Source organism: Ambystoma mexicanum, chromosome 11 (genome assembly GCF_040938575.1).
Source record: "Ambystoma mexicanum isolate Mex_15411 chromosome 11, UKY_AmexF1_1, whole genome shotgun sequence".
In the NCBI taxonomy this organism is placed as follows: domain Eukaryota; kingdom Metazoa; phylum Chordata; class Amphibia; order Caudata; family Ambystomatidae; genus Ambystoma; species Ambystoma mexicanum.
In genome coordinates this window covers 1102694975-1102716601 of record NC_090934.1, presented here as the reverse complement: position 1 = coordinate 1102716601, position 21627 = coordinate 1102694975, and the positions used below count along the sequence as shown (strand labels likewise).

Genomic DNA, 21627 nt, shown 5'->3' with positions numbered 1-21627 from the left:
AGCCCTTCGTCTTCTGACCCTTTGTACATCAGGGGACATTCTATTCCGGACTCTCTGGTAGTTACTAACGCAAGAAAGAGAGCGGGGGTACCGCTATCTACTAGTGAGGCACCACCTGACAAAGAGGGCAAGAAGCTCTATGCACTTGGGAAGAGAATCACGACCTCCGCCGCCTTCTCAACTAGGATTGCGAATAACAATTCCCTATTAGCTAGCTACGCAGATGCACAGTGGAGCAAGCTGCGCAGCGAAGCAGAGGACGCACCAGAACCCCTGCGTTCACGCCTGTTGGCTACTATATCAGAGGGAACTCTTGTAAACCAGGGCATCGTAAAGAACTCCTTGGATGCCGCAGAGACAGCTGGACGTTCCCTGGTTCAGGGAATACTTCTCAAACGCCATGTCTGGCTGCGCAATTCGGGATTTAAGCCAGAAACCCAGGCTTCCCTAATAAATAAGCCCATAGAGCAAACGCATCTGTTTGGAAAAGCAGTTGATGAGGCCCTAGAACATGCCAAGAAGGAGTTTGATACCATCAAGACTCTTGACCAAATTTCTAGGCCACCTAACAGACGCAGCTATGGCAATAGACGCTCCTTTCGTGGCCAACGCCAGCAGCAAAGCCAACAACAATTTTATCTGCTACCAACTGGCCCTCTAACCAAAGCACCCAGTTCAGTCAAAGAGGCCAACGTCGTGGCAAAGGAAGAGGGCGCGGCTCCAGTCCAAAAGGCCCCACGCCCAATACCAACAAATGACCCAAAGATTCGGGTCCCCTCCCATGCATCACCGGTCGGGGGCCGGCTAACATCGTTCCTTTCAGCATGGGAGGGAATAACGTCAGACCGCTGGGTATTATCCACCATAGCCCACGGATACTGCATCGAATTCAACGGTTCCCCAAAATACAGACCCCCACGGAACCGGCGCATGACACCGGAACACCTCACTATTCTTCTTCAAGAAGTAGAAGAGCTACTGACAAAAGAAGCTATAGAGGCTGTCCCCCTATTGCAGGTAACAGAAGGTATTTATTCAGTGTACTTCCTTGTACCCAAAAAGGATTTAACCATGCGCCCTGTATTAGATCTGCGTCCAGCGAACAATTTTGTCAAACCCCAAAAGTTTCGTATGGTAACCTTGCAGGATGTAATCCCACTGTTATCACAGGGGGATTACATGACAACACTAGACATGAAAGATGCATACTTTCATATTTTAATGTTGCCAGCGCACAGAAAATACCTCAGGTTCAAGATAGAGAACAAACACTACCAGTTCAGAGTACTATCCTTCGGGATAGCATCTGCACCAAGGGTATTCACGAAAGTACTGGCAGTGGCAGCGGCCCACCTGCGCAGATTATCCATCCCGGTTTACCCGTACCTCGACGACTGGCTCATAACAGGGGATTCTTACGAAACATGCTTCTCCAATACCCAAAGGACCGTAGACCTTTTGTCCCAACTGGGCTTCTCCATCAACGAAAAGAAGTCCAGCTTAGACCCCAGCCAAATCAAACAATTCCTAGGGGCTCTAATTCGAACAAAGGACGGCCTCGTCTTCCCCTCCAACGAGAGGGTCCAAAACATGCTGTTTCAGATCCCCCATTATGTGGCAGGTCGAGAGGTTACGGTACGCAAAGCAATGCGTTTGCTAGGGATGATGGCGTCATGTATTTATTTGGTACCTCACGCGCGCCTGCGCCCAATGCAAGAGTGGCTCTAAAGCCAGTGGTGTCAGGCCAGCGGACAATGGGACGATCTAGTGGTGGTCTTGCAGGCCTTGGTTCTCTCGCTACGGTGGTGGACAAAGGAAAACCTGTTATTAGGGAAAACTTTTGCCACACCCGCAGTGGAAGCCACTCTAACCACAGACGCATCCCTTACAGGATGGGGGGTCTCACCTATCCCATCAGACTGCTCACGGAGTGTGGACTCCGAGCTTAGCATCCAAACATATAAACCTGCTGGAACTATTAGCAGTGTTCAAAGCACTGAAAGCCTTTCAGGAACACTTACAAGGAAAGACAGTGATGGTCCTCACAGACAGCACCACAGCCATGTTCTCAACAAGCAAGGGGGGCACTCACTCTCCAGGACTGTCCAAGCTGTCCCAGAATATATGGAAGTGGGCTCTCAAACACAACATGTTCCTACTATCACAACATGTACCAGGGGAACTCAATCTGCTAGCAGACAAACTCAGCAGAGACTTCCCCCTACCCAAAGAGTACGAATGGCAATTGCAAGAAGACATCGTCTTAAACGTCTTCACGCAATGGGGTTTCCCGGAAATAGACCTGTTCGCAACCCTGGAGAACTCACAATGCCAAAGTTACGCCTCCAGGTACCCCCAGAACCAGTCCAAGGGGAACGGTCTGTTGATTCAATGGTCAGGGAAATTTGTTTACGCCCTTCCCCCGACTCCCCTCCTCAACAAGGTGGTGCACAAGATGCACCAAGAGCAGGTGACCATGATACTAGTGGCCCCAATGTGGGCCCGGCAGCCATGGTTCGCTCACTTGATGGAGATGTCCCTATCTCCCCCAATGAAACTTCCTTGCCCGTACAACATGCTGTCACAAGACAAGGGCAGAACACTGCATCCATGCCCTCAGACCATGAACTTAGCAGCCTGGCTCCTGAGATCATAGAATTTGTACATTTACATCTCCCTCAGAGATGTATGGACATCCTCAGGGAAGCCAGAAAACCTAATACTCGCCACTGCTATTGTAGCAAGTGGAAAAAAATTGTCATCTGGTGTAGAAGTAAGAACATCAACCCGGTTGACTGCTCTGCCACTAACATTATTCTGTACTTGACCCATTTACTGGATTCAGGTCTAGTGTTTAATTCCATTAAAGTCCACCTAGCGGCACTTTCTGCATACACCACTTCCCAATTTAAAGTGTCGTGGTGGAAGATACCAGTTATAAAGGCCTTCATGGAAGGGGTAAAGAGAATACACCCCCCAATAGCTAGCCCAGCTCCCGGATGGGACTTAAACGTGGTACTTTCTAAACTCATGGGCACTCCTTTCGAACCCATGCACAAGGCAACTCTTAAATACCTCACTCTTAAGACTGCTTTCCTAATAGCTATCACCTCCATTAGGAGAGTAAGTGAACTACAGGCTCTTTCTGTATTAGACCCCTTCGTATCAGTTCACAAGGATAAGGTGGTTCTTCGCACACACCCAAGGTTTGCACCAAAATTCATCTCTAAATTTCATGTAAACCAATCTATAGAACTACCAACGTTCTTTCAAAACCCTTCCAACTTGGGAGAAAAAAGTCTGCATACACTAGATGTACGCAGAGCTGTCATGTTCTACATGGAAAGAACCAGATCACTGAGAAAGACTAATCAGTTCTTTGTCTCGGTGGCAGCAGGAAGAGAAGGAGATGCAGTCTCTAAGTCCACTATATCTAGATGATTGTACAATGCATCACTCTCTGTTACACTCTTGCTAAGAGAGAACTACCCTTCAAGCCAAGAGCACATTCCACTCGAGGCACTGGGGCATCCATAGCATTCATTGCAAATGTTCCCCTTGAGTCCATCTGCAAAGCGGCTACCTGGAGTTCTGTGCACACCTTTACAAAACACTACTGTCTAGATGCACACTCGATCTGACTCCCAGGTGGGACAGGCAGTATTAAGACATCTTTTCTCTACTGTTCCTTCTCATAACCCACCGCCAACTCCGGGTACTGCTCGCTAGTCTATGCACAGCATGTGATTCTAAGCAGATTAACAAACATCAGAAGACAATGCATTACTTACCGTAAAAGCATTTCTGATGGTTGTATCTGCTTAGATTCACATGCGCCCACCCTTCCTCCCCGCTCGGATGGAAGGAACATAGACTTCCTTTTATATCTCTCTTTTCTGTACTCACTCACGTCTAGAAGGCTCCCTCAGGGCAGAAAAATACAAACAGAGGGACCTCGACGCGTGAGGGATTGTGGGTACAACGCACGTCACTATAGGTATAGTGTTACAGACACGCCTTGTCGACGTCCCCTTTTCGACTACGAAAAACAAAATGCAATACTCCGCAGTGACCACTGGATGTCGGACCTATGCACAGCATGTGAATCTAAGCAGATACAACCATCAGAAATGCTTTTACGGTATGTAATGCATTGTCATCCAGCTCGTCCACATCGAATTATGTCTCTCTCCCATAAAGTCTTTCATAAAATTTTGCAAAGCATTCCGCTATCCCATCAGGGGACATGTGGACCAGTCCATCCGGTCCACTAATCGTGTCCACCCATCTCTTTTCCCTCTGCCCCCGTAAACGGGCTGCAAGAAGCCCATCGGCTCTATCCCCCTTCTTATAGTACTTTTGTTTTAGGAAGTCTAACTGCCCATCTACCTTACCTAGCTCAATAGTTTCAGTTCCTCCCTTTTGGCCCTAACCTCTTTTCAGGCCCACTGTACCCTCTTCGCCCACCTGTATCCTACGTTCCAGGCAAAGTATTCTCCAGGTAATTTCATACCATTTTTTTATTCGCACCTTCCCTAATCGAGAGACCACAGCAGGTAGCTTTTGCCGCCTCCCAAACGGTGCCAATGTCCACTTTCCCTGTATAATTTATTTTAAAATAGTCCTTAATCCCCTTCTCCAGTTCCTCTCTAAACCTCACATACTTCAAGAGGGAGGCATTGCATAGCCAACGTGAGTCCCGGCCGTGCATCCATGCTACAGAAAATGTGAACCGTATTGTGAACCGACCATCTGATCAGCACGTGATCACAGGCTTCCACGAATTCCCTCCCTAAGCACATGTAATCAGTATGCGTATAGGTACCATGGTGTGGAGAGAAAAAAGGTATAGTCCAGATCTCCCAGATGGAGCCGTCGTCATACATCTTGCATCCATATACATCCAAACATTCCCCAATGACACCGCTCCCCAGCGCAGTCACCGACTCATCCCCGCTCCCCACGCCCTACCTGTCCAATCCGGATCCACCCACATATTAAAGTCTCCTTTCAGTATGAGAAATCCCTTAACCTCTCATCAATAGGGCAATGGTTTCACTCAAACACCTTCTGCCCCTTATTCGTGCACTATATTGTGGCAAAGGACACCCATCTTATCCGATACCAACGGAGCCCTCCTACCTTTCCCTCTCTAAACCTTTACCTCTTCCAACCTCAAACGCTTATGCAGCAGGATCCCAACACCCCCTTTCAGCAACCGTCCTGAAGCCCAGAACACTTCTCCAAGTATCCCTGAGAGGATGAGTCTCTCCTCACCAGCCTTGTTCCCTGGAGCATCAGCCCGTCCAACTCTGCTCTTTGGAACACCCTTGCCACCAACGTGCATTTGGTCAGTGAGTTTAAACCTTTCACGTTCAACGTCCCCACAGCCAGGTGTTCGGCTTGTGCCCCATTGCTACCTTCTATCGTCGCCATTTCCCATTCCACCGCATCTCAAGCAGGCTGTAGCATACTTCATTGCCAGATCCCTGAACCCCTGCACTAAACCCCATGATGCCTACAACCCTCACCCCCAAAAACCACTCGAACCCACCCCCCACCTTAGAGACCTCCATCCACCTCTGGGTACCAAGGAAAGAACAACTTCCACCCCGCCCCCCTCTCAACATTATAATCAACATCCATAACAAATGGCATATCAACAACCACTCCTCCATTATAGAAGTTTCATTGTCCCCAAATGAAACACAATGCAGGCAGACCGCTGCCATGTCACTTCGCAGGAGAGGGGGTGTTGAGCTTGCTGAATTTCTGGGCTCGTGAAACCCTTTTAAGTTGTCTGAAGTCGCTCCTGGCCAAGGCTTCCCCCATCCCCTCCCCAACCCCTTCAGCCAATTTTCCATTTACGCTCTTCTCACACTCGGTGAGATGTCGGAGGACCGGCTCTGCCTCCGTCCCCTTGGTAATGCGATAATCCACCTCCTTAATCTCAAACACCAGTGAAAATGGAAATGTCCACCTATAACGTACGCCTCTGTCAGACAACCAGGCAGTAAGCGGCTTGCAGTCCCTATGCATAGCCAGCGTAAAGGAGCTTCATGGTTTCCCGCTCATACTGGATATTCAGAAGGTGCTTTGCCCTTTCCAGGACCGCAGCCTTCTCCGTATAACACAAACATTTCACCACCACCGATCTCGGGCCCCGAGCCAGTCATCCATGGTGCACTCTCTCGATCTCCACTTCAATTCCACCTTCCTACGCAAATAGGGCATTCACCAGCGTTTTGATCGCTTTCACCACATCGCTGGCCGACTCGCCGCTCTTCTCCTGGAGATCAAAAACCCGAAGTTGTTCCTAAGTTCCCTGATCTCTAGATGGTCCATTTTTAACTGATAGTCCTCGCCTCTGGTCTCGAGTTCCGACAACCTCCCCTCAAACTTCATTTCCACGAGATTAGCACTAAGGGCGTTGTTCTCCATGCCTTTAAATTGTTCTCCAGGACCGCGACCCTGCCCCGCAAGTCCAATACTGAGGCCTAAAGTTCTACTCGCAGTTCCCTGATCTTCTGCAAAATGTCCTATATATCCTCCTTCGTGGAAGGGGCCTGAATATTGTGCCCCACCTCTGGCGGCGGCGGGCCGTCAGCTACACCTCCGTACATTGCTGATGGCCTCCGGAACTTCTCTAAGCTGCCTATGCCACCCTTCACTCTTTCCGCCAGCATGGATCCCAGTCCAAGGTCCTGGTCCACAGGGTGATCTACAAGATAAGAGAATCATGTCGCCTCAACATCTTTCTGATAGCTCTGTGGTGGCCGGTGAGACCATGGTTCTCTGAGCTGCTCCGCCTCTCGGACAGGCATCTCATTCATCTGGCATTGGGCCATGCTCACCTACTCTCGCAGCAGGGGTGCAGGGTCATCCACTCCTAGACATCATTCAGGGCGCTAGGTGCAATGCTACTAGGACCCAGTACAAAAGTAAATGGACTAGGTTTTGCCACTGGGCAGACTCTAAGAAGATTGACCTGCTTACTTGCACGCTTGACGATGTGCTATCCTTCTCTGCACACCTCGCACACTCAGGAGTACAAATAGACACATGCCGTACCTACCTGGCGGCCATAGGAGCCTACCGGAACTCAGGGGAGGAACGCCTCTCTTCCTCCAACCCGGTGGTTAAGGGACATCTGGCGGGCCTCACCGGGCTCTACCCGCGCATCAAGAAACTACACCCAGTGTGGGACCTCAATGTAGTGTTGGGCGCCCTAGCGCACAAACATTTTGAACCATTGGTGTCCGCGGACATCAGGCTGGTCACTATTAAAACAGCTCTCTTGGTGGGTCTTACGTCCGCACGTTGAGTTAGCGAAATCCAGGCAGTGGTGTTTTCAGAACTGTACACTACTTTTCACAGAGATAAAGCGGTCCTGAGAACGCATCCAGCGTTCTTGCCTAAAGTGGTCTCTTCTTTCCATCTAAATGAGGAGATACTCTTACCTACTTTCTTTGTGGATCCTAAGGACGATGCTCTGAAGTGTCTGGAGGTCAGGCGCGCTCTCAGGGGCAGCACAATCCGCTTCCAGCGAACATTCATGCCCACGCTGTTAGAGCCAAAGCCACAGCAGTCACATTCCAAAGACACGTCCAGTGAGAGTTCATTAGCAGGGCAGCACGTGGGCCACTCCTATGGCCTTCTGCAAGCACTGTCTCGATGCTGTCTCCAGGTCAGATGAGGCTTTCGGACAGGCAGTATTAAGGAACTTGTTTTCTTAAGAAGGGTCACCTCTCCACCCTGGGGCAACATTCAGTTGTAATCGTCCATGCAGTATGGAGGAAAAGGGACGGGATGTAGTAGTAATTATAAGTTATTCACAGTAGTGACTAACGTACTCCTAGTCCATAGTCCCCTTTCCTCCATACGTGCCACCATCCTCCCTCATAATAAAACTAGTGTCATTAGGCACTGGTAATATTGTTGACGAGTCAGTGAGGACTGAGGAGTGGAGCTGGTGGGTGGGGTCAGAGGATCGCATGTTCCCAGAGCTGCGCCCCCACGTGCCTCTACATTTAAAGGGGAAGAAGGTTTTTTCTGGTGAAGAAGGTTCAGTCTCCCGTCCCTAACCAGGGACGCCCTTGCAGTATGGAGGAAAGGGGACTATGGACAAGGAGTACATTAGTCACTACGGTGAGTAACCTAATTTTGAAGCCTATTATAGGTAATACTCTATACAGTATTGTAGTAAGATCACAATGGAGAGTGCATCCCAGTATCTACATGGAATACTAATAGACTCTCCAGTTATTGCTTGATACTACCAAGGCAATATTGCTATTACTTGGTGCTCATTTTAAATCTGTATCATAAGTGAAGAATGTGTTGGAGTTAGAGGATCGGGATTGCTGTCCAATCTGAGTGCAACCACAAAATCCTCTACCAGTTCTGGATGTCTGACAAAATATAGACAGTGTGATTGTTTTTGGTATCTGTCCTAAAAGTGAGTTGAGTTGAAATGTCCTTGCGGAATGTCAAGAATACAGGCTGCTTGCAAAATGAAATTATTCAGCCAGGTAGCTAAATAAATGGCGAGCGTGTGTTGACGAGGTGGCAAAGTGGTCTGAAATTCAATTCACTGGCTTTTGTCTGCGAGAAAGGTCATTGGCACAGCCATTGCCATACTATTGCCACCCAATTCAACTGTAAAAACTACATTTTGTTCATTGAAATATTTGCTTCTGTACTGGGACCATAGGCACAATGGATTTAATAGTCTGAGCTGATGAGTGGAACACAGGATATCTAATTGTGAGACCAAATGAAACCAATCGGTCGATGCCCTCCACCAAAGGTATGTGCTGTGTGCAACCACATCCAGATAACTTGAAAAATCTTGAAAACCTGTGAAATCTTTACAATTCTGAGAGGACAGTACTAAATAGAAACAGGTCATATAAAAGCTTCCAATCAGCTTAGGCTGAAAGCATGGAGCAGGTGTTGCTTTGCTCAATAGCAAAGCGCAAACTTGCAAAGCCAGATCAGCTCTCTAGGGCTTCTTTGCACACCTCGCGCAACTGCCTTAACTTTGGCACACCCCCTTCTGTGGTCTTCTCCATTGGCTTGTCCACTGGGAATAGTGAGCAGGAGGGAATGGAAGGAACGCAAAGCTCACAAGTTTCTTTAGAAATTACTGGGCATTTTTTTTTCTTGACCTGCAACTGCAATGGCCCCTTAAGGCTTTTCACTCTTCTGCTTATGCTACCTTTTTCACTGTGTGTTCACAATGCTTTAGATGTATTTCTAACCATTCTTCGTACATAGTCTGATTGTATACTACATATAAATAATTCATTAGACCTTTTTGAATGTTTTATCAAATGTTCCTTGTTGAAATTGTTTGCTTTTCATTAATGGCATTTTCATGTTCCAAATAAAACTGATTACTTTTAATAATACACAGGTGGCCTAGATTGGTGCAAAACATCTGATTGAAATATCTGAAATGTTTGTCATATGATTTTTTTAAATGGGTGCAATGCCTGCTAGTCTACATGACAAACCACATGCTTTTCTTCGCTCCTTTCAGATTGGGATAGTGCAACAATCATCAATGAGTCGCTATTGGATACAGTATCTAGATTTGTTTTGGCAGCTCTTCTGAAACATACCAATTTACTTAGCCAGGCAAGCGGTGAAAGCAGGTGAGTTGTGTGATTTAGTAAAAAAAAATTATAAAGGTCTAAAACTGCTTGCAATATAAAGAGGCTAAAAGTAGCGCAGAGTAAATGGGCACATATATTGTGCCATGATTGTATCATAATCCTAAACGTTAGGCTTTGTCACCCTCTTCTTACAGATTTGGAAATGTCAGATGCTTGGATTAACACATTGCACTATGTGCCAGCAAGTAGATGCATGAACTGCACATTGCTACTTCAAAATGCATCTCCTTCTGCCATTATAATGGCTACATTTGTCTCCTGCACCCGTTTTCCAACCAACCAACTTGTAGCTGCTTCAGGTCTCTCTCTCGTGCTCTCGCTCTCTCGCACTGTGCATGATCTCGTGGCATAGATGTCCCTCGAGGGCCGCTGTGGAGCGTCAACATCAGTAGTAGTATAAATAGCTCATGCAGCGCCCGTTGGCTTTAGTTCTGTTTTTCCGAAAGCTTTCCCTTCAAGCACTAACGGCGCACTTAGTTTTTTGTCGAAAAATGTTGTCATCTTCAACACCTTCGACCCCAAAGTCGGGATTTGAAAATTTTAAAACTGCGGGGCAAAAATGTCATTAACCGACCCTCACAGGGTCTGCCTTTGGTGTCTGGGCTCCGGGCACCGTGTCGATGACTGCGGATCCTGTCCGTCCAAGACGGAAAATGCTCTGCGGGAACGCAGAGTTAAATTGGCGGTAGGGAAGGAAGCTTCAAAATCTTCTTTGAAGAGGGAAAAGAAATCCTGGGAATCTAGAGATTCCACTCAGGGAAGTCGACGGCTACTTCGGCAAAACAGAGTAAGCCGGCTGTTCGTTGTGAAACTCGAACCGACGAAAATTCGACGAAGGTATCGACTCGGGAATCGAGTCCATCCCCGATACTGTCGAAAAAGTTTGAATCAAGGGCGATTCCTAGCAAAACAACCCCTTTTTCGAAGCAGTGTTCCACACTGTCGACTGAATCTTCGAACTCATTGAAGCCCATACCGGTTCAGGAAAAGTTCTTTAAGCCTGTACTGAAAAAAAGCCTTTTTCAAGTCAATGTCCTCCATATATGTTTGTTTATTTATAATGTGCACCAGACCCAAAGGTATTAGGGCGCAGAAGAGGAAGAAGAGGATTGTTCAGCATATATGAAGAGAAAAGTGCTTCTGATGAGGACACTTCATCATTTGGGGTGCAGTTTGGTACTAAAAATTTACCAGAAGAGCTCATTGATCCAGAATCAAGGATGAAAGACCTCTGTGACTCCCTGCAGTCTGCTAGTGGACTTGATACTTCTCCAGAATTGGAGTTTGGCAGGCCTGACCCGTCGGAGCATGCTGATTCAGGTTACAGAAACCTGATGCAGAGTCAGAGTATGTGGGGTGGAGTAGAGCTTCGGGGGCATATGAGCAGGATGACATGACCGACATCCTAGATCAGGGACCTTAGAAGGACCTGATCTTACCCTTCCACAAGGCCCTTCAGAGGAAGGTTGTGTCCAATTGGGAAGCTCCAGAATCTGGGCCTGCTGTGAACAGGAACTTCTCTAGGAAGAAAAGACCCTCTAGCAGCGATCCAGACTATCTCACGAAACATCCTACGCCGGAGAGTTTTGTAGTACAGGCTGCTACTTCAACCAAACAATAAGCCTATCCCTCTATACCCCAAGAAACAAGACAAGAAAGTTGATGCATGGGCTCGCAAGGTCTCATCAGGCAGCATGGCCTTGAAGTCTACTAACGTTGCATGTACCTTAGCTAGATTTTTCTATACCCTGTGGGACTGTATTGCCATGGCAGCTGATCACATCCCGGAAGGCGAGGAAAGGGATGGCTTCCTGAATATAGTTAAGGATGGTAAGGAGGCTATGGGGGAGTCTCTTCAATCAGAATTGGATACTGCTGACATCAGATCCATGGCTGCAAGCACCGTATTGCGCAGGTTGGCGTGGTTGAGAAAGTTGGTGTTTGCACCGGATGTGCAGGCCAGACTGCTCAACATGCCCTTCAACGGCTCAAGGCTGTTCGGCAGCAAGGCAGATGAGTCTGGAGAAGCTGCAGACCTCCAAGGCGCCTACATTCGACAGCCTCAACACCCCTACTCGGGCTCATCTTCCTGGAGGGGTTGTTCTTTTCGCTTCTATTCCTCAGTTGGTAGAGGAAGAGGACATGCTGGACAAAGGGGGGCAAAGAAGATTCCCTCGTGGTGGATGAACCCCAGCAGCGGCATCTTTACCCTCAGCCGCCGCTAAGCCACTCTGAGGCCATATCAGGAATCAGCTTAAGGTAGCCCCAAGAGTATCACCCACCTGATCTGTCAAGAAACCGCCCGTATCCTGGTCTAGGGTCTACCATGCTCAGGGGAAAAACCATGCTCACAGTGCAAGTCACCCAATAGCTACATGGGTGCAGTTCAGTGTAAGGAAAAGGCATTTGCATTTAAAACAGAGAGCACGCTCCGGGTGCGTTGGAATTTGCCCTGGAAACTATGGAAACACTACCATACCCTACGTCCCACGCTCCGATGGGGAATCCACGGCTCTCCCCGTCATGTGACACAGAAGACTTGGACCGCCTTCAGCCTTGTTTGGCGCTTCTGATTACGGAAGTTTTCTGGAAATCCTGTGTTTTGCTAATACTATTTTTTTCGTCTTCGACAAGTGCTTTGCTTTTGACCCTGCCTCTGCGCGCCCCTTGTCTGCTGATCTACGATACCCAGACCTGCTACGTTACACGGACTGCCTTGTCTGATGTTTTGTTTACTGCAGCCCGTACTGGAAACTGACCTCGGAATTCGTCTTACGGACTGCTCTTCTTGCTCCCTTGTACCTGGATCCTTTCGCCCGTTAACAGACCCTGCTTCGTCCCCTGGAACCTAACTACTCCACGGCTACCCTCCTGGAATGCCGCCCAACAGCATTACACACGGACTAGAGACTCTGTTCATTGTGCGCCTCTTGGAACTCTCAGGCGTCCTTGTTTCATCGGTAAAGGATTGCACAGTGCATGGACTAGACGTTTCCTGCTGCTGCATTGGCATATTGCTACGGTTCCATGTGATTTCATCACCTGCTGTTTCATCGTGGTTTTTTTTTTGGGGGGGGGGGGTTACCGCCCCAAACCCCCATCCCCTTTAATTATTTTTATAACCCTGTACACCCACGCCCAATTTATATAATTTTTTAACCCCTCCCAAAAAATGTGATGATTTTTTTCAGAAAAAAAATCTGCGGCAAAAAACCCCACGAAAAAACATCTGGCGATGAAGTTACGTCGTACCATTGCTACTAGCGTCCCTTGTGCCGTCGGTTTGGTTTCATCTCCTATCATTGACTCCTGGACTATTGGACTCCCAGTCTAAGGATACTTCACCTTTCTTGACCCCAATACTCCTGGTAAGAGGTGCTCGTTTGCTCATACCATTCTCATTTCCCTATTTCTGCAGGCACACCGTTATTTATTGTACTCATTGGGCCTTATTGTTGCAGGCTCACACTGCCATCAGACTCCTGAATGTCTCCCACTGCTGTCCAAGTCATCTGTTCCAACTCAATCAGGGGATTCTTTCAGCAAAGGTCTGCCCTATACAGTCCTTGTTCTTAATCTGTACTTGTGCCAGGTTTGGGTATTGACCTGTCCTTTTTGCATTGTGGTGTCTGGTGGTGTGTCCCTCCCTCTGTCTTCCGATTAATAGATCCCTCTGTTTGTTAACTAAATCGACAGAGGGGTACATTGGTAGGAAGAACTCGCCATCTACATTTCAAGTTGCGGCATCTTATTTGGTTTTGCCTGCTTCTGGATTATCCACAGACACAACCCGGGTGGTGAGTCTTACCAGGCCTTGACCCACAAGACCCCGGTGGGAGGCAGACTCTCTCAGCATCTGAACGAAGGGCGGGCCAATACTTCAGATGCTTGGGCACTGGAAGCAGTAGCCCAACGTTTCGAGTTGAGCTATCCAGGTGGACTTTAAAAAAAGGCCTCAAGATCATCCACCTCTAGCCAACTCTGTCAAAATTCCAGATCCGCTCCTTGTGCAGGAAATGTTAACCATGCTAGAGAAAGGTGCCATAGAACATGTACCTGTAGCGGAGAGGAACATCCTTAATTTCTCATTCTTCCTAGAAGCACTAACCAGTGCATCCAACCATCACTGGCAACACGCCATATTGACCTAATGTCCAGGATAAATCACACTTGGTAAACTCACACCAACACCCCAATCTACTCAAACCAACTGATCAACTTTATTTTAAGATCAACTTAAACTATCTGCGAATTAACACAATCTAGTCTTCCTTTTCTTCCTTGGTGCTACTGTGTGTCTCTTGTTTGTGATGTGTATTATCTCCACTTGCATGCAACCCATTCACCTATTATTTGAACCTATATTGTATACACAATATAATGGACTGATAAATATGTGCTCACCATGAACAAATGTCAACAATGGACTGTCAACAACCCCCTCCGGCCCCTCTTTTTACAAATGATGCAGATGTCACTGTATACACTTGTCACCAAATCTCTCTGCACTTGCCACACTTGGGTTTGATGTGACATTCTATGAATATGTGAATAAAAAATGTATGATGGTTGATCACCTTGATAAAGACCCCTGAGTGGTCGAAACACGTGTCGGCCCCCACATTGATATTAAAGATCTAATGGCATGAATCCATAACGAGTGGGGTAAAATATCTCAACAAATTGGGATCTAACACAATATAGGAATTTTCCTGAAACCGACCACTTATGTACAAAGTGCCAATATCGTAGGAATCCGACAATCACTCAACTAATATTATTAAAAGCAGTTTAGCTTTTAAGCTCAAAACTGCTCGTCGCTTATACAGCCTATTGCTGTCACTTAGGGTCACACTGCCCAAGCCAATGGCATTAGTCGTCCTCAGGTCCACCCCCTATGGCATGCTTTAGGTTTTTGCAGCATGGTTTCTTTTTGGGAGTCTTCGCATTTCGCTCCTCGAAAATCTTTGTTCTATTTTTGTGAAAATCTTTCATTGTTTTCCTCTCCGGTCACATTGGCGTCCACCGGCGGCGGGGTCCTGTTGCCGCTTAAGATCCGTGCCATCGTCCAATCTTTTTTCTTGTGAGGCGTTCTACTTGCACGTGGGCCTTCACCATGTGGAATGGCGAACACTGTCAAGAGTCTCTTCAGGGCCTGTTCCAAGTGCAACCCAAAAAAAGTCTTTGTGGATGATTGGCATGATAAATGCCTCTACTGCCAGTACCCAGACCACAATTCCCTCTGCATGTCCTTCACCTACAAAATGTGACAGTATCATCACAGAAGGTTGGAGCCTTTGCTAGAGGAGGGTGCCAAGGCCTCTGACATGACCCTGGTGCGAAGTCCTGTCTCTGCCTGGGTCAGTAGATCCATTGAGCATACTCCGTTCACTAAGAGGTCGAGATCACTTGAGGACACTTCCCTGAAGTAGAGACCTAAGAAGGACAAGAAGTCCTGTGCTCCTACTTTATCTCCATCAATGGCCCCCAGGTCTTCCATCTACGACAGCAGGGTCAACTACCACAACTCCAGCAGGCTCATCAGAAAAATGACGCATGTCGATGACCTCTCCGCTGACGAGTCACACACCAAAGATTAAAGCACAGTCCACAATTAGTCACTCCAAAGGGCACGTTCATGTTCGTATTTAGTCATCGAAACTCAAGTCTCTGTAAGAGTTGACGACCAAAACATAATCACCGGTCCATCGACCGAAATATTCGTCTACCACCTAGTCAACGGCCCCTCCGTCTAACGTCTTGTTAACGGCACCGTCTTTCCCGTTGGTGACCCCGTTGCCGACTTTGTGACTCCGATAACCGTCCATAAGGTTGCTCTACCTCCACGGCCGCCCTCATCCCACCCATCTTTAGCTCAGTCGATGACACCACAGGCTCCTGTCATAGCCTCCGTCCCCAGGGGTGCGAGTGTGCACAAGGAAATGCTGCTAGCTCTCTCCTTTCTTCCAAGGCAAAACCACTCTTCACCTTGTCATTGGTGGGTTCGCCTGGAGCGTTACCATTTGCTCAACTACTACATGCAGGCTCTCTGATGACGAGCCTCCAGAGTCTGTCTTCTCTGATCTGGAAGAGGTCAAAGACCCTCCTGACCCCATTCTTCCTAGGCCTCATAGCTCTCCACAGCCGCAACCCACTCTACTACTTGTGCCCTTGCACGCAGCTCCTGAACCAGCTGTGCCCTTGCCTGCGGCTCCCATAGGAACAGCGCCTAGAGACTTGTCCTTGGACATCCTGTCTACTCTGCACACCTTGAGTCCATGCTGCAGCAGCATCTGCCTCCAGCAACTCCCCAGGCTGCTCCCTTTAGGAGTCCATCTCCCTCCAAGCCTGCTCTCTCTGAGTCCACCATTGCCCTCAAGGCCAAAGACTCATTTAGTGCCTCCTCCTCCAACTATACCCTTACCTAGGCTTTTTTCCAACCCTGTGGAATACGTGTATACGTGTGTATACCCTCACGTATACAGATACTAATCCTGACATCTCACAAGGTACAGATGAGTTTGAGGAACGGTTTCTGGCTAATGGTGAGCCTTCTGATGTTTATCTGCACGCCAGAAACTCTGCCCTAGTTAAGATCAGCTAAGTTCATGCACTGTGACCCGTGCAGCAATATTATTCAATCTGGTTCCTGAAGAGAAGAAAAGGGAGGGTTTTTGATTCCCAAAGGAGTCCTCCAGGAAATCAGTTGTGCCAATTCCTCTGCTCAATGACATATGGGAAGATGGCTCATTGGTCATGACAGCCAGGCTGGGGAGAGGGGCGAGCAGCAGCCCAACAAACTGTGCCGTGCTCCCCCTGTGCCCCACCACTGCCACAAGGCGACACACAGTTGCTGGACGGGATGACAAGAAGGAAGGGCGAGGTGTGAAACACCTCGCCCTTCCTTCCAAAATAGGTGACAAGCGCACAGATTCGCGCGGGGAGTAGGGAGGCAGAGCCACAACAAAGATGAGCACCCCTGGGTGCTGGGACAGTCGGCGCATGCCGTCATGGGGGCTGGCACCACAGCCCCCCACACATGACACAAGGACCCAGGGTCAGCCCCTGGGTGCAATATAAGGAGCTGCTTTAGCAGCAGAAAAACAGAATCGGTTTGTGGTCCCAGTTTGGGTACCCGCACGGGGAACCAAACAAAGAGCACTTTGCGTATGCAGAGTCTCTTCTTTTTCTTTGAACATCGTACTGTTCAGCTTTCAGCTCTGGGGCTGGAGTTTTCATTTACTCCGTCCATAAGGCTGAGGGGTAAATCTTTACTATTCCGATTCGTGTATCAAACAAAGCATTGCCATCTCCTTACCCGCTGCGCCGGTCCAGGAAGAAGTAGAAAGCGCATTGAAGGCAGGCTGCATCGCTTTCCCAGTCCCGAGCAGAAGATGCAGCAAGAAGTGATGGAACAAAGGGAGCTCTTTCTATGTTTGGCGGGAGGAGCCGCAGTGCCAAAGGACCGGGTGAAGCCAACCGGCAGCAGAAGCAGAGCTGGGAGCCGGGGAGCGAACTCTGCAGAAAGGCAACTGCCGCAGCGTCGAAGAACCAGGAGAACGAGAGCCGGCGAGTAAAATCCAAAAGATGGAGGACGGAGTTCGAACACGTTGTGACAGCCTACAGAAGCTGGGATTGCTACGTAACATACTTTCAAAAACAAAGTACATTTCGGTTGGAAGCAGGACGACGCAGAGCGTTTTGGAAAGCTTTTGCATAAAGCCCAGTATGAACAAATTACAAATTAACCAAGACGTCAGGGTTTTTCTGACACATGAACACTTTGAAAAGGTGAAGAGTGAGGCAATCTTGATAGCGAAGCCCGAACAAATAATGAAGCAGTTTTAATTAAAACAAAGATAGCGTGGGCAGCCCCTCTCACTGCACCATTCTCGTGCAGAAACACGAAAGACGATTGCTGGGTCCAAAAAGCAAGGCGAAGGACGCGATCACCACACATTTCTCGTGTACATAACACAAAACGAAGGCTGCTGGGCCCAGAAAAGCGAGGTGAAGGACGAGACATTTTCCCCGTGTTTTTTGCAAAGAATAGCAGGGCAGAGGCAAAATGAACCAATTTGCAGTGATTTGCCTGCAGCTGAAAGTCCCGCGGGCGAAAGTTCACATGAGAAAGGTGTGAACTACCAAAAGTTTGCAACTTTCTCATGCAAACACACATACAAACTCACACACACACATCCATAACACCCCCACCTACCCACACCCCCCGCCCCAACATAAACAAACCCCATTTACCTTCATCTTCACGCTGGGTTCCTGCAGCGCCACTTACCTTTCACTTTCGTGATCGCGAACCGGCGCTGCTGGGTCCTTTTTCTTTTTTTTTTTTTTTTTAAACGGAAGGCTGCGGTTGTGTCACCTGCAACCCCTGCTCATTATACCATGAAGTGTAGTGAGTGGGGCGATGTGGGGGACACCCCTGCAGCCCCTGTTTTATTTTCTTTACAATGCTACCACCAAAGGATCGAACTTTTGGTGTTCGAACCTTTTGGTGGAAGCATTTTTAGAACTTTTGGTCATTGCGACCATTTATTTTTGGTAAAATTAGCCTAGACCAAAAGAACCTGCAGCTGCTAATTGAGGACAGCACTCAAGGAAAAAGAAGCCACTGATAAAAATAAGCACACATTAGTTGTAGCAATACTGCGGACGCGGTGCGAAAATTGCAAGACCATTTCCCTGCCAGTGGCCAGTCGAGGGTGGCTGTATCATGAAGCAGGGATAGACCCCTTTTTGTAGCAGGACGGCACGCAACAAGTTAAATTACTACAAACTTGGCAGTTCTCAATAGCTAATTTTCTTTTGCAGAACAGGCAGCTCGCAAATACTCAGTGTAAACATCACAAGCTGCAAAACAATTGTAAAACACAAGGCGAGCCATTTTCTTCACCTAAAAATCAGTACCCTGTACGGGGCACAATGAGAGATGGACCAGACCAGGCACACTGAACTTATGAAATGTCGTTTGGGGAATGAAAAAAGGGAACAGAGCAAGCACAGGTGCGGTGTTGTAGGCAAGACAACACGAAGCAGAAATGCTTGTCCAAAAGACTGACGCTTACGGAATTCATGAACAAATTTACCAACCATAACAACAATACCCAAAATACAACATGAGTCAAGTTTTAACTACAAACCCAGTACCCTGAGCACGGGGCACAACAAGTCAAAAGTCATGCCTCCCATGAAATCATCCACATACCTACCACAACACCACAAACAACTCCACCAAGGGACACACACATGGCAAGGAGGCACGTTAGCCAAGACAAAGTAACTGCAGAGAAAGCTATCTTGAGAAGGACGGACGGGCATGCCAGGGGCAAGAAGCAGCATTCAGATGCCAGAGGTTGTGGTAGCATTTTTGCGGTTAAAATCAGCATTGCTGAATGCAACAAAAAGAAGGGGGTGGTAGACCATGGAGTGCAGCAAACTGCACAAGCCAATGCACATCAGTCACCTGCTACAGCGGTATGTTATGCGTTTCAACTAGATGATCTGCAGCAATAATGAGCACAAAGCAGCTACAACAACCGCAGCAAGAAGCTAAGCACATTGAAATGCTCCAGTTATCTAAGTGAAGCAGAAGCACTAACTTATATCAGCCAGTCAACTGAGACGGCTAATAAAGGGTGAAACCCATCCACACAGATATCCGAACGGACCATGGCAAACTATTTCTGTACACGCAGAATAAACAGAGCCCTGAAAACGGGGCTTGAATCGCAGCATTTTCCCACAACATAAGGAGAACCCGTACACGGGGGACCCATGTTGCGGCATCACTCCATAAGGAGGCAACGGAATTGGGTCGCAAGCACAGAATGGGACGACACCAATCTGGCAAAGTTGCCCAGAAACAGGCGGAAGATGGCAGCTAACAGTAAGGAGCCTTGGAGAAGAAGGGGAGACGGCGCCAAAACACCAAGGACAAGGTAAGCAAGAGGACACTTAAGGGGGAAATAGAAGGCACATGATGTGCAAAATGCCGACGTCGCCATTACCAGCCAGGGGCCCAGAAAATCACTCTCAGGCAGACGACAACCAGATCAGAAACAAATTACTAGAATAGATTTGACAACTGATCTGTCAGGTAGCCCAGCAAGCAGAACATTTCATTTTTAACACGCGCTCGGAGACTGCGGATCCAGGTTCCAGTCCAGGCATTACCAAACACAGCCCACCAGCCTTACAAGATCAAGGTATTATCCGTCACATATTTTAAACCCGCACAGAAATACAGAGCCGGTCCAATAGCACAGCGAGGAGAGCGCTCGTTTTTTACATCTGTGCAGAGCCTGCTGACGCAGGTCTGAATCACGGGAGGGCCAAACTCAGCCTTTTTCAATCCGAGATCGATAAATGAGCACCACACACCGTGGATAATAATAAGCAGCACTCAGATACCTGAGGGATCGTAGAGCTATATAATTGCAAACATTATTATTAAACGTAGAGTGGACATCAAACACAAGGGGCAGGCCAGCAAGGTACAGAGCTCAGCCAGGTAGGACTAAACATCAACCCACAGCCGGAAAAAAAACACCCACGAGTGGACAGGTCACCCATGGACATACGGTAAATAAGTTTTAGCAGGGCCAGGACCCAGTTTTTTCCCTAGGTGCTCGCACCAGCAGCACACATACCAAAGTGAGAGCGGAAAGATTAGAACAACCCCGATACAAGGATGTCACAAAATTGAGAAGCGTTCCATACAGTGGGAGTTCCCGCAGCAGGTAGTACATGGGATGGTGACCAGTTTCTTTCCAGCTTTCAGAGTGCGACAGACCACAGCAAGGGCAGAACTGTTTTGAGCCACTCAAGGAAGACACAGAAGTACAGGTTCCTGACAGCTGATCAAGCGTATCCAGTTGGCGGGGTAAGAAGCAGCCTCAACACAAGGAAACAGGACAGATGAGCAAGACTGGGGCCAGAATACAATGGGCAGTCAAAGTAACAAAGAGCGAGATAGCTCTAAACATAGACACCAACCCCGCCAAACTGTAAGGAACAGAAAAGGGGGGGAAAAACAAAAGGGGTGAAGGAACACTAAAAAAGAATAAGGTGTAAATTTAAGCAAAAAGATGAGCCATAGCATATGAGCACCCCATCAACCCACCGCACTCACTTGCGCCATGCAGATTTAAAACACACACTCGAGGGAGAAAAATCACAAGTCATGCAGGTAGTACATAGGATGCTAGAGAATAGGGCGACACAGCCCATGGGGCAGCAAAAATACTCAGAGGAAATATGAATAAGAAATAAAGCAAACAAGAGGCCTACGCCTGAGGGCCGGGGCCAGAGAGCTGGAAGTGGCACTGAACCTGAAAACGGGTACTACAAAATAAGCTGTGGGAAAAAAAACACCACGCAGCACCATATAACAGGCCAACACTGGAAGGGCCGGGGCCATGAAGCAGCAAATAGCATGATACCTGAAAACGGGTTCTAAAAAATAAGCGGTGGAAAACCGGGGTGGACTGTCCCATAGGAAACTCGGGAGATTTCCCAATAGGCCCCGCACCCTGGGTCTTTTGGGGGAGGTAACCTATTTTTCATAGGAAAAGGGTTGAGTTTGCTGAAAATATGTACCATGGCAATTTGTAACAATTATTTCCAGGACCCCTTTTGGTTCCCAGTCCACCCCTGGTGGTTAAACGCCACACAGCAAATTTAACAGGCCAACACCGCAAGGGCCGGGGCCAGAAAGCAGCAAATAGCATAACCGAAAACGGGTTGAAATAGGAGTAATACTGGAAACCAGGGGTTGCACAGGGGGGCTCCCAAGGAACAGGTACAAACACTAGCACAATGCGGGAAGCAAATTAATAAAGCTAAGCCAGCCCTGCAGTGAACAGTGTTAAAAAACTACAGGCACAGCTGATGGGCCAGAAGGCTCCTCTGAGTGGGGCTATATGTAAGT

At 48.0% G+C, this 21627-nt stretch overlaps 1 protein-coding gene across 10 annotated transcripts in view; it reads left to right on the top strand.

Moving 5' to 3' along the window:
- The window catches only part of HERC1 (HECT and RLD domain containing E3 ubiquitin protein ligase family member 1), a 3379312-nt gene that overhangs the window by 723966 nt on the left and 2633719 nt on the right, over nucleotides 1–21627 (top strand). For all 10 annotated transcript variants that reach the window (XM_069624399.1, XM_069624403.1, XM_069624396.1 and 7 more), the window contains exon 20: nucleotides 9545–9659. In XM_069624399.1, the coding sequence (XP_069480500.1) occupies nucleotides 9545–9659 (115 nt within the window). The remainder of the gene's footprint in view (nucleotides 1–9544; nucleotides 9660–21627) is intronic.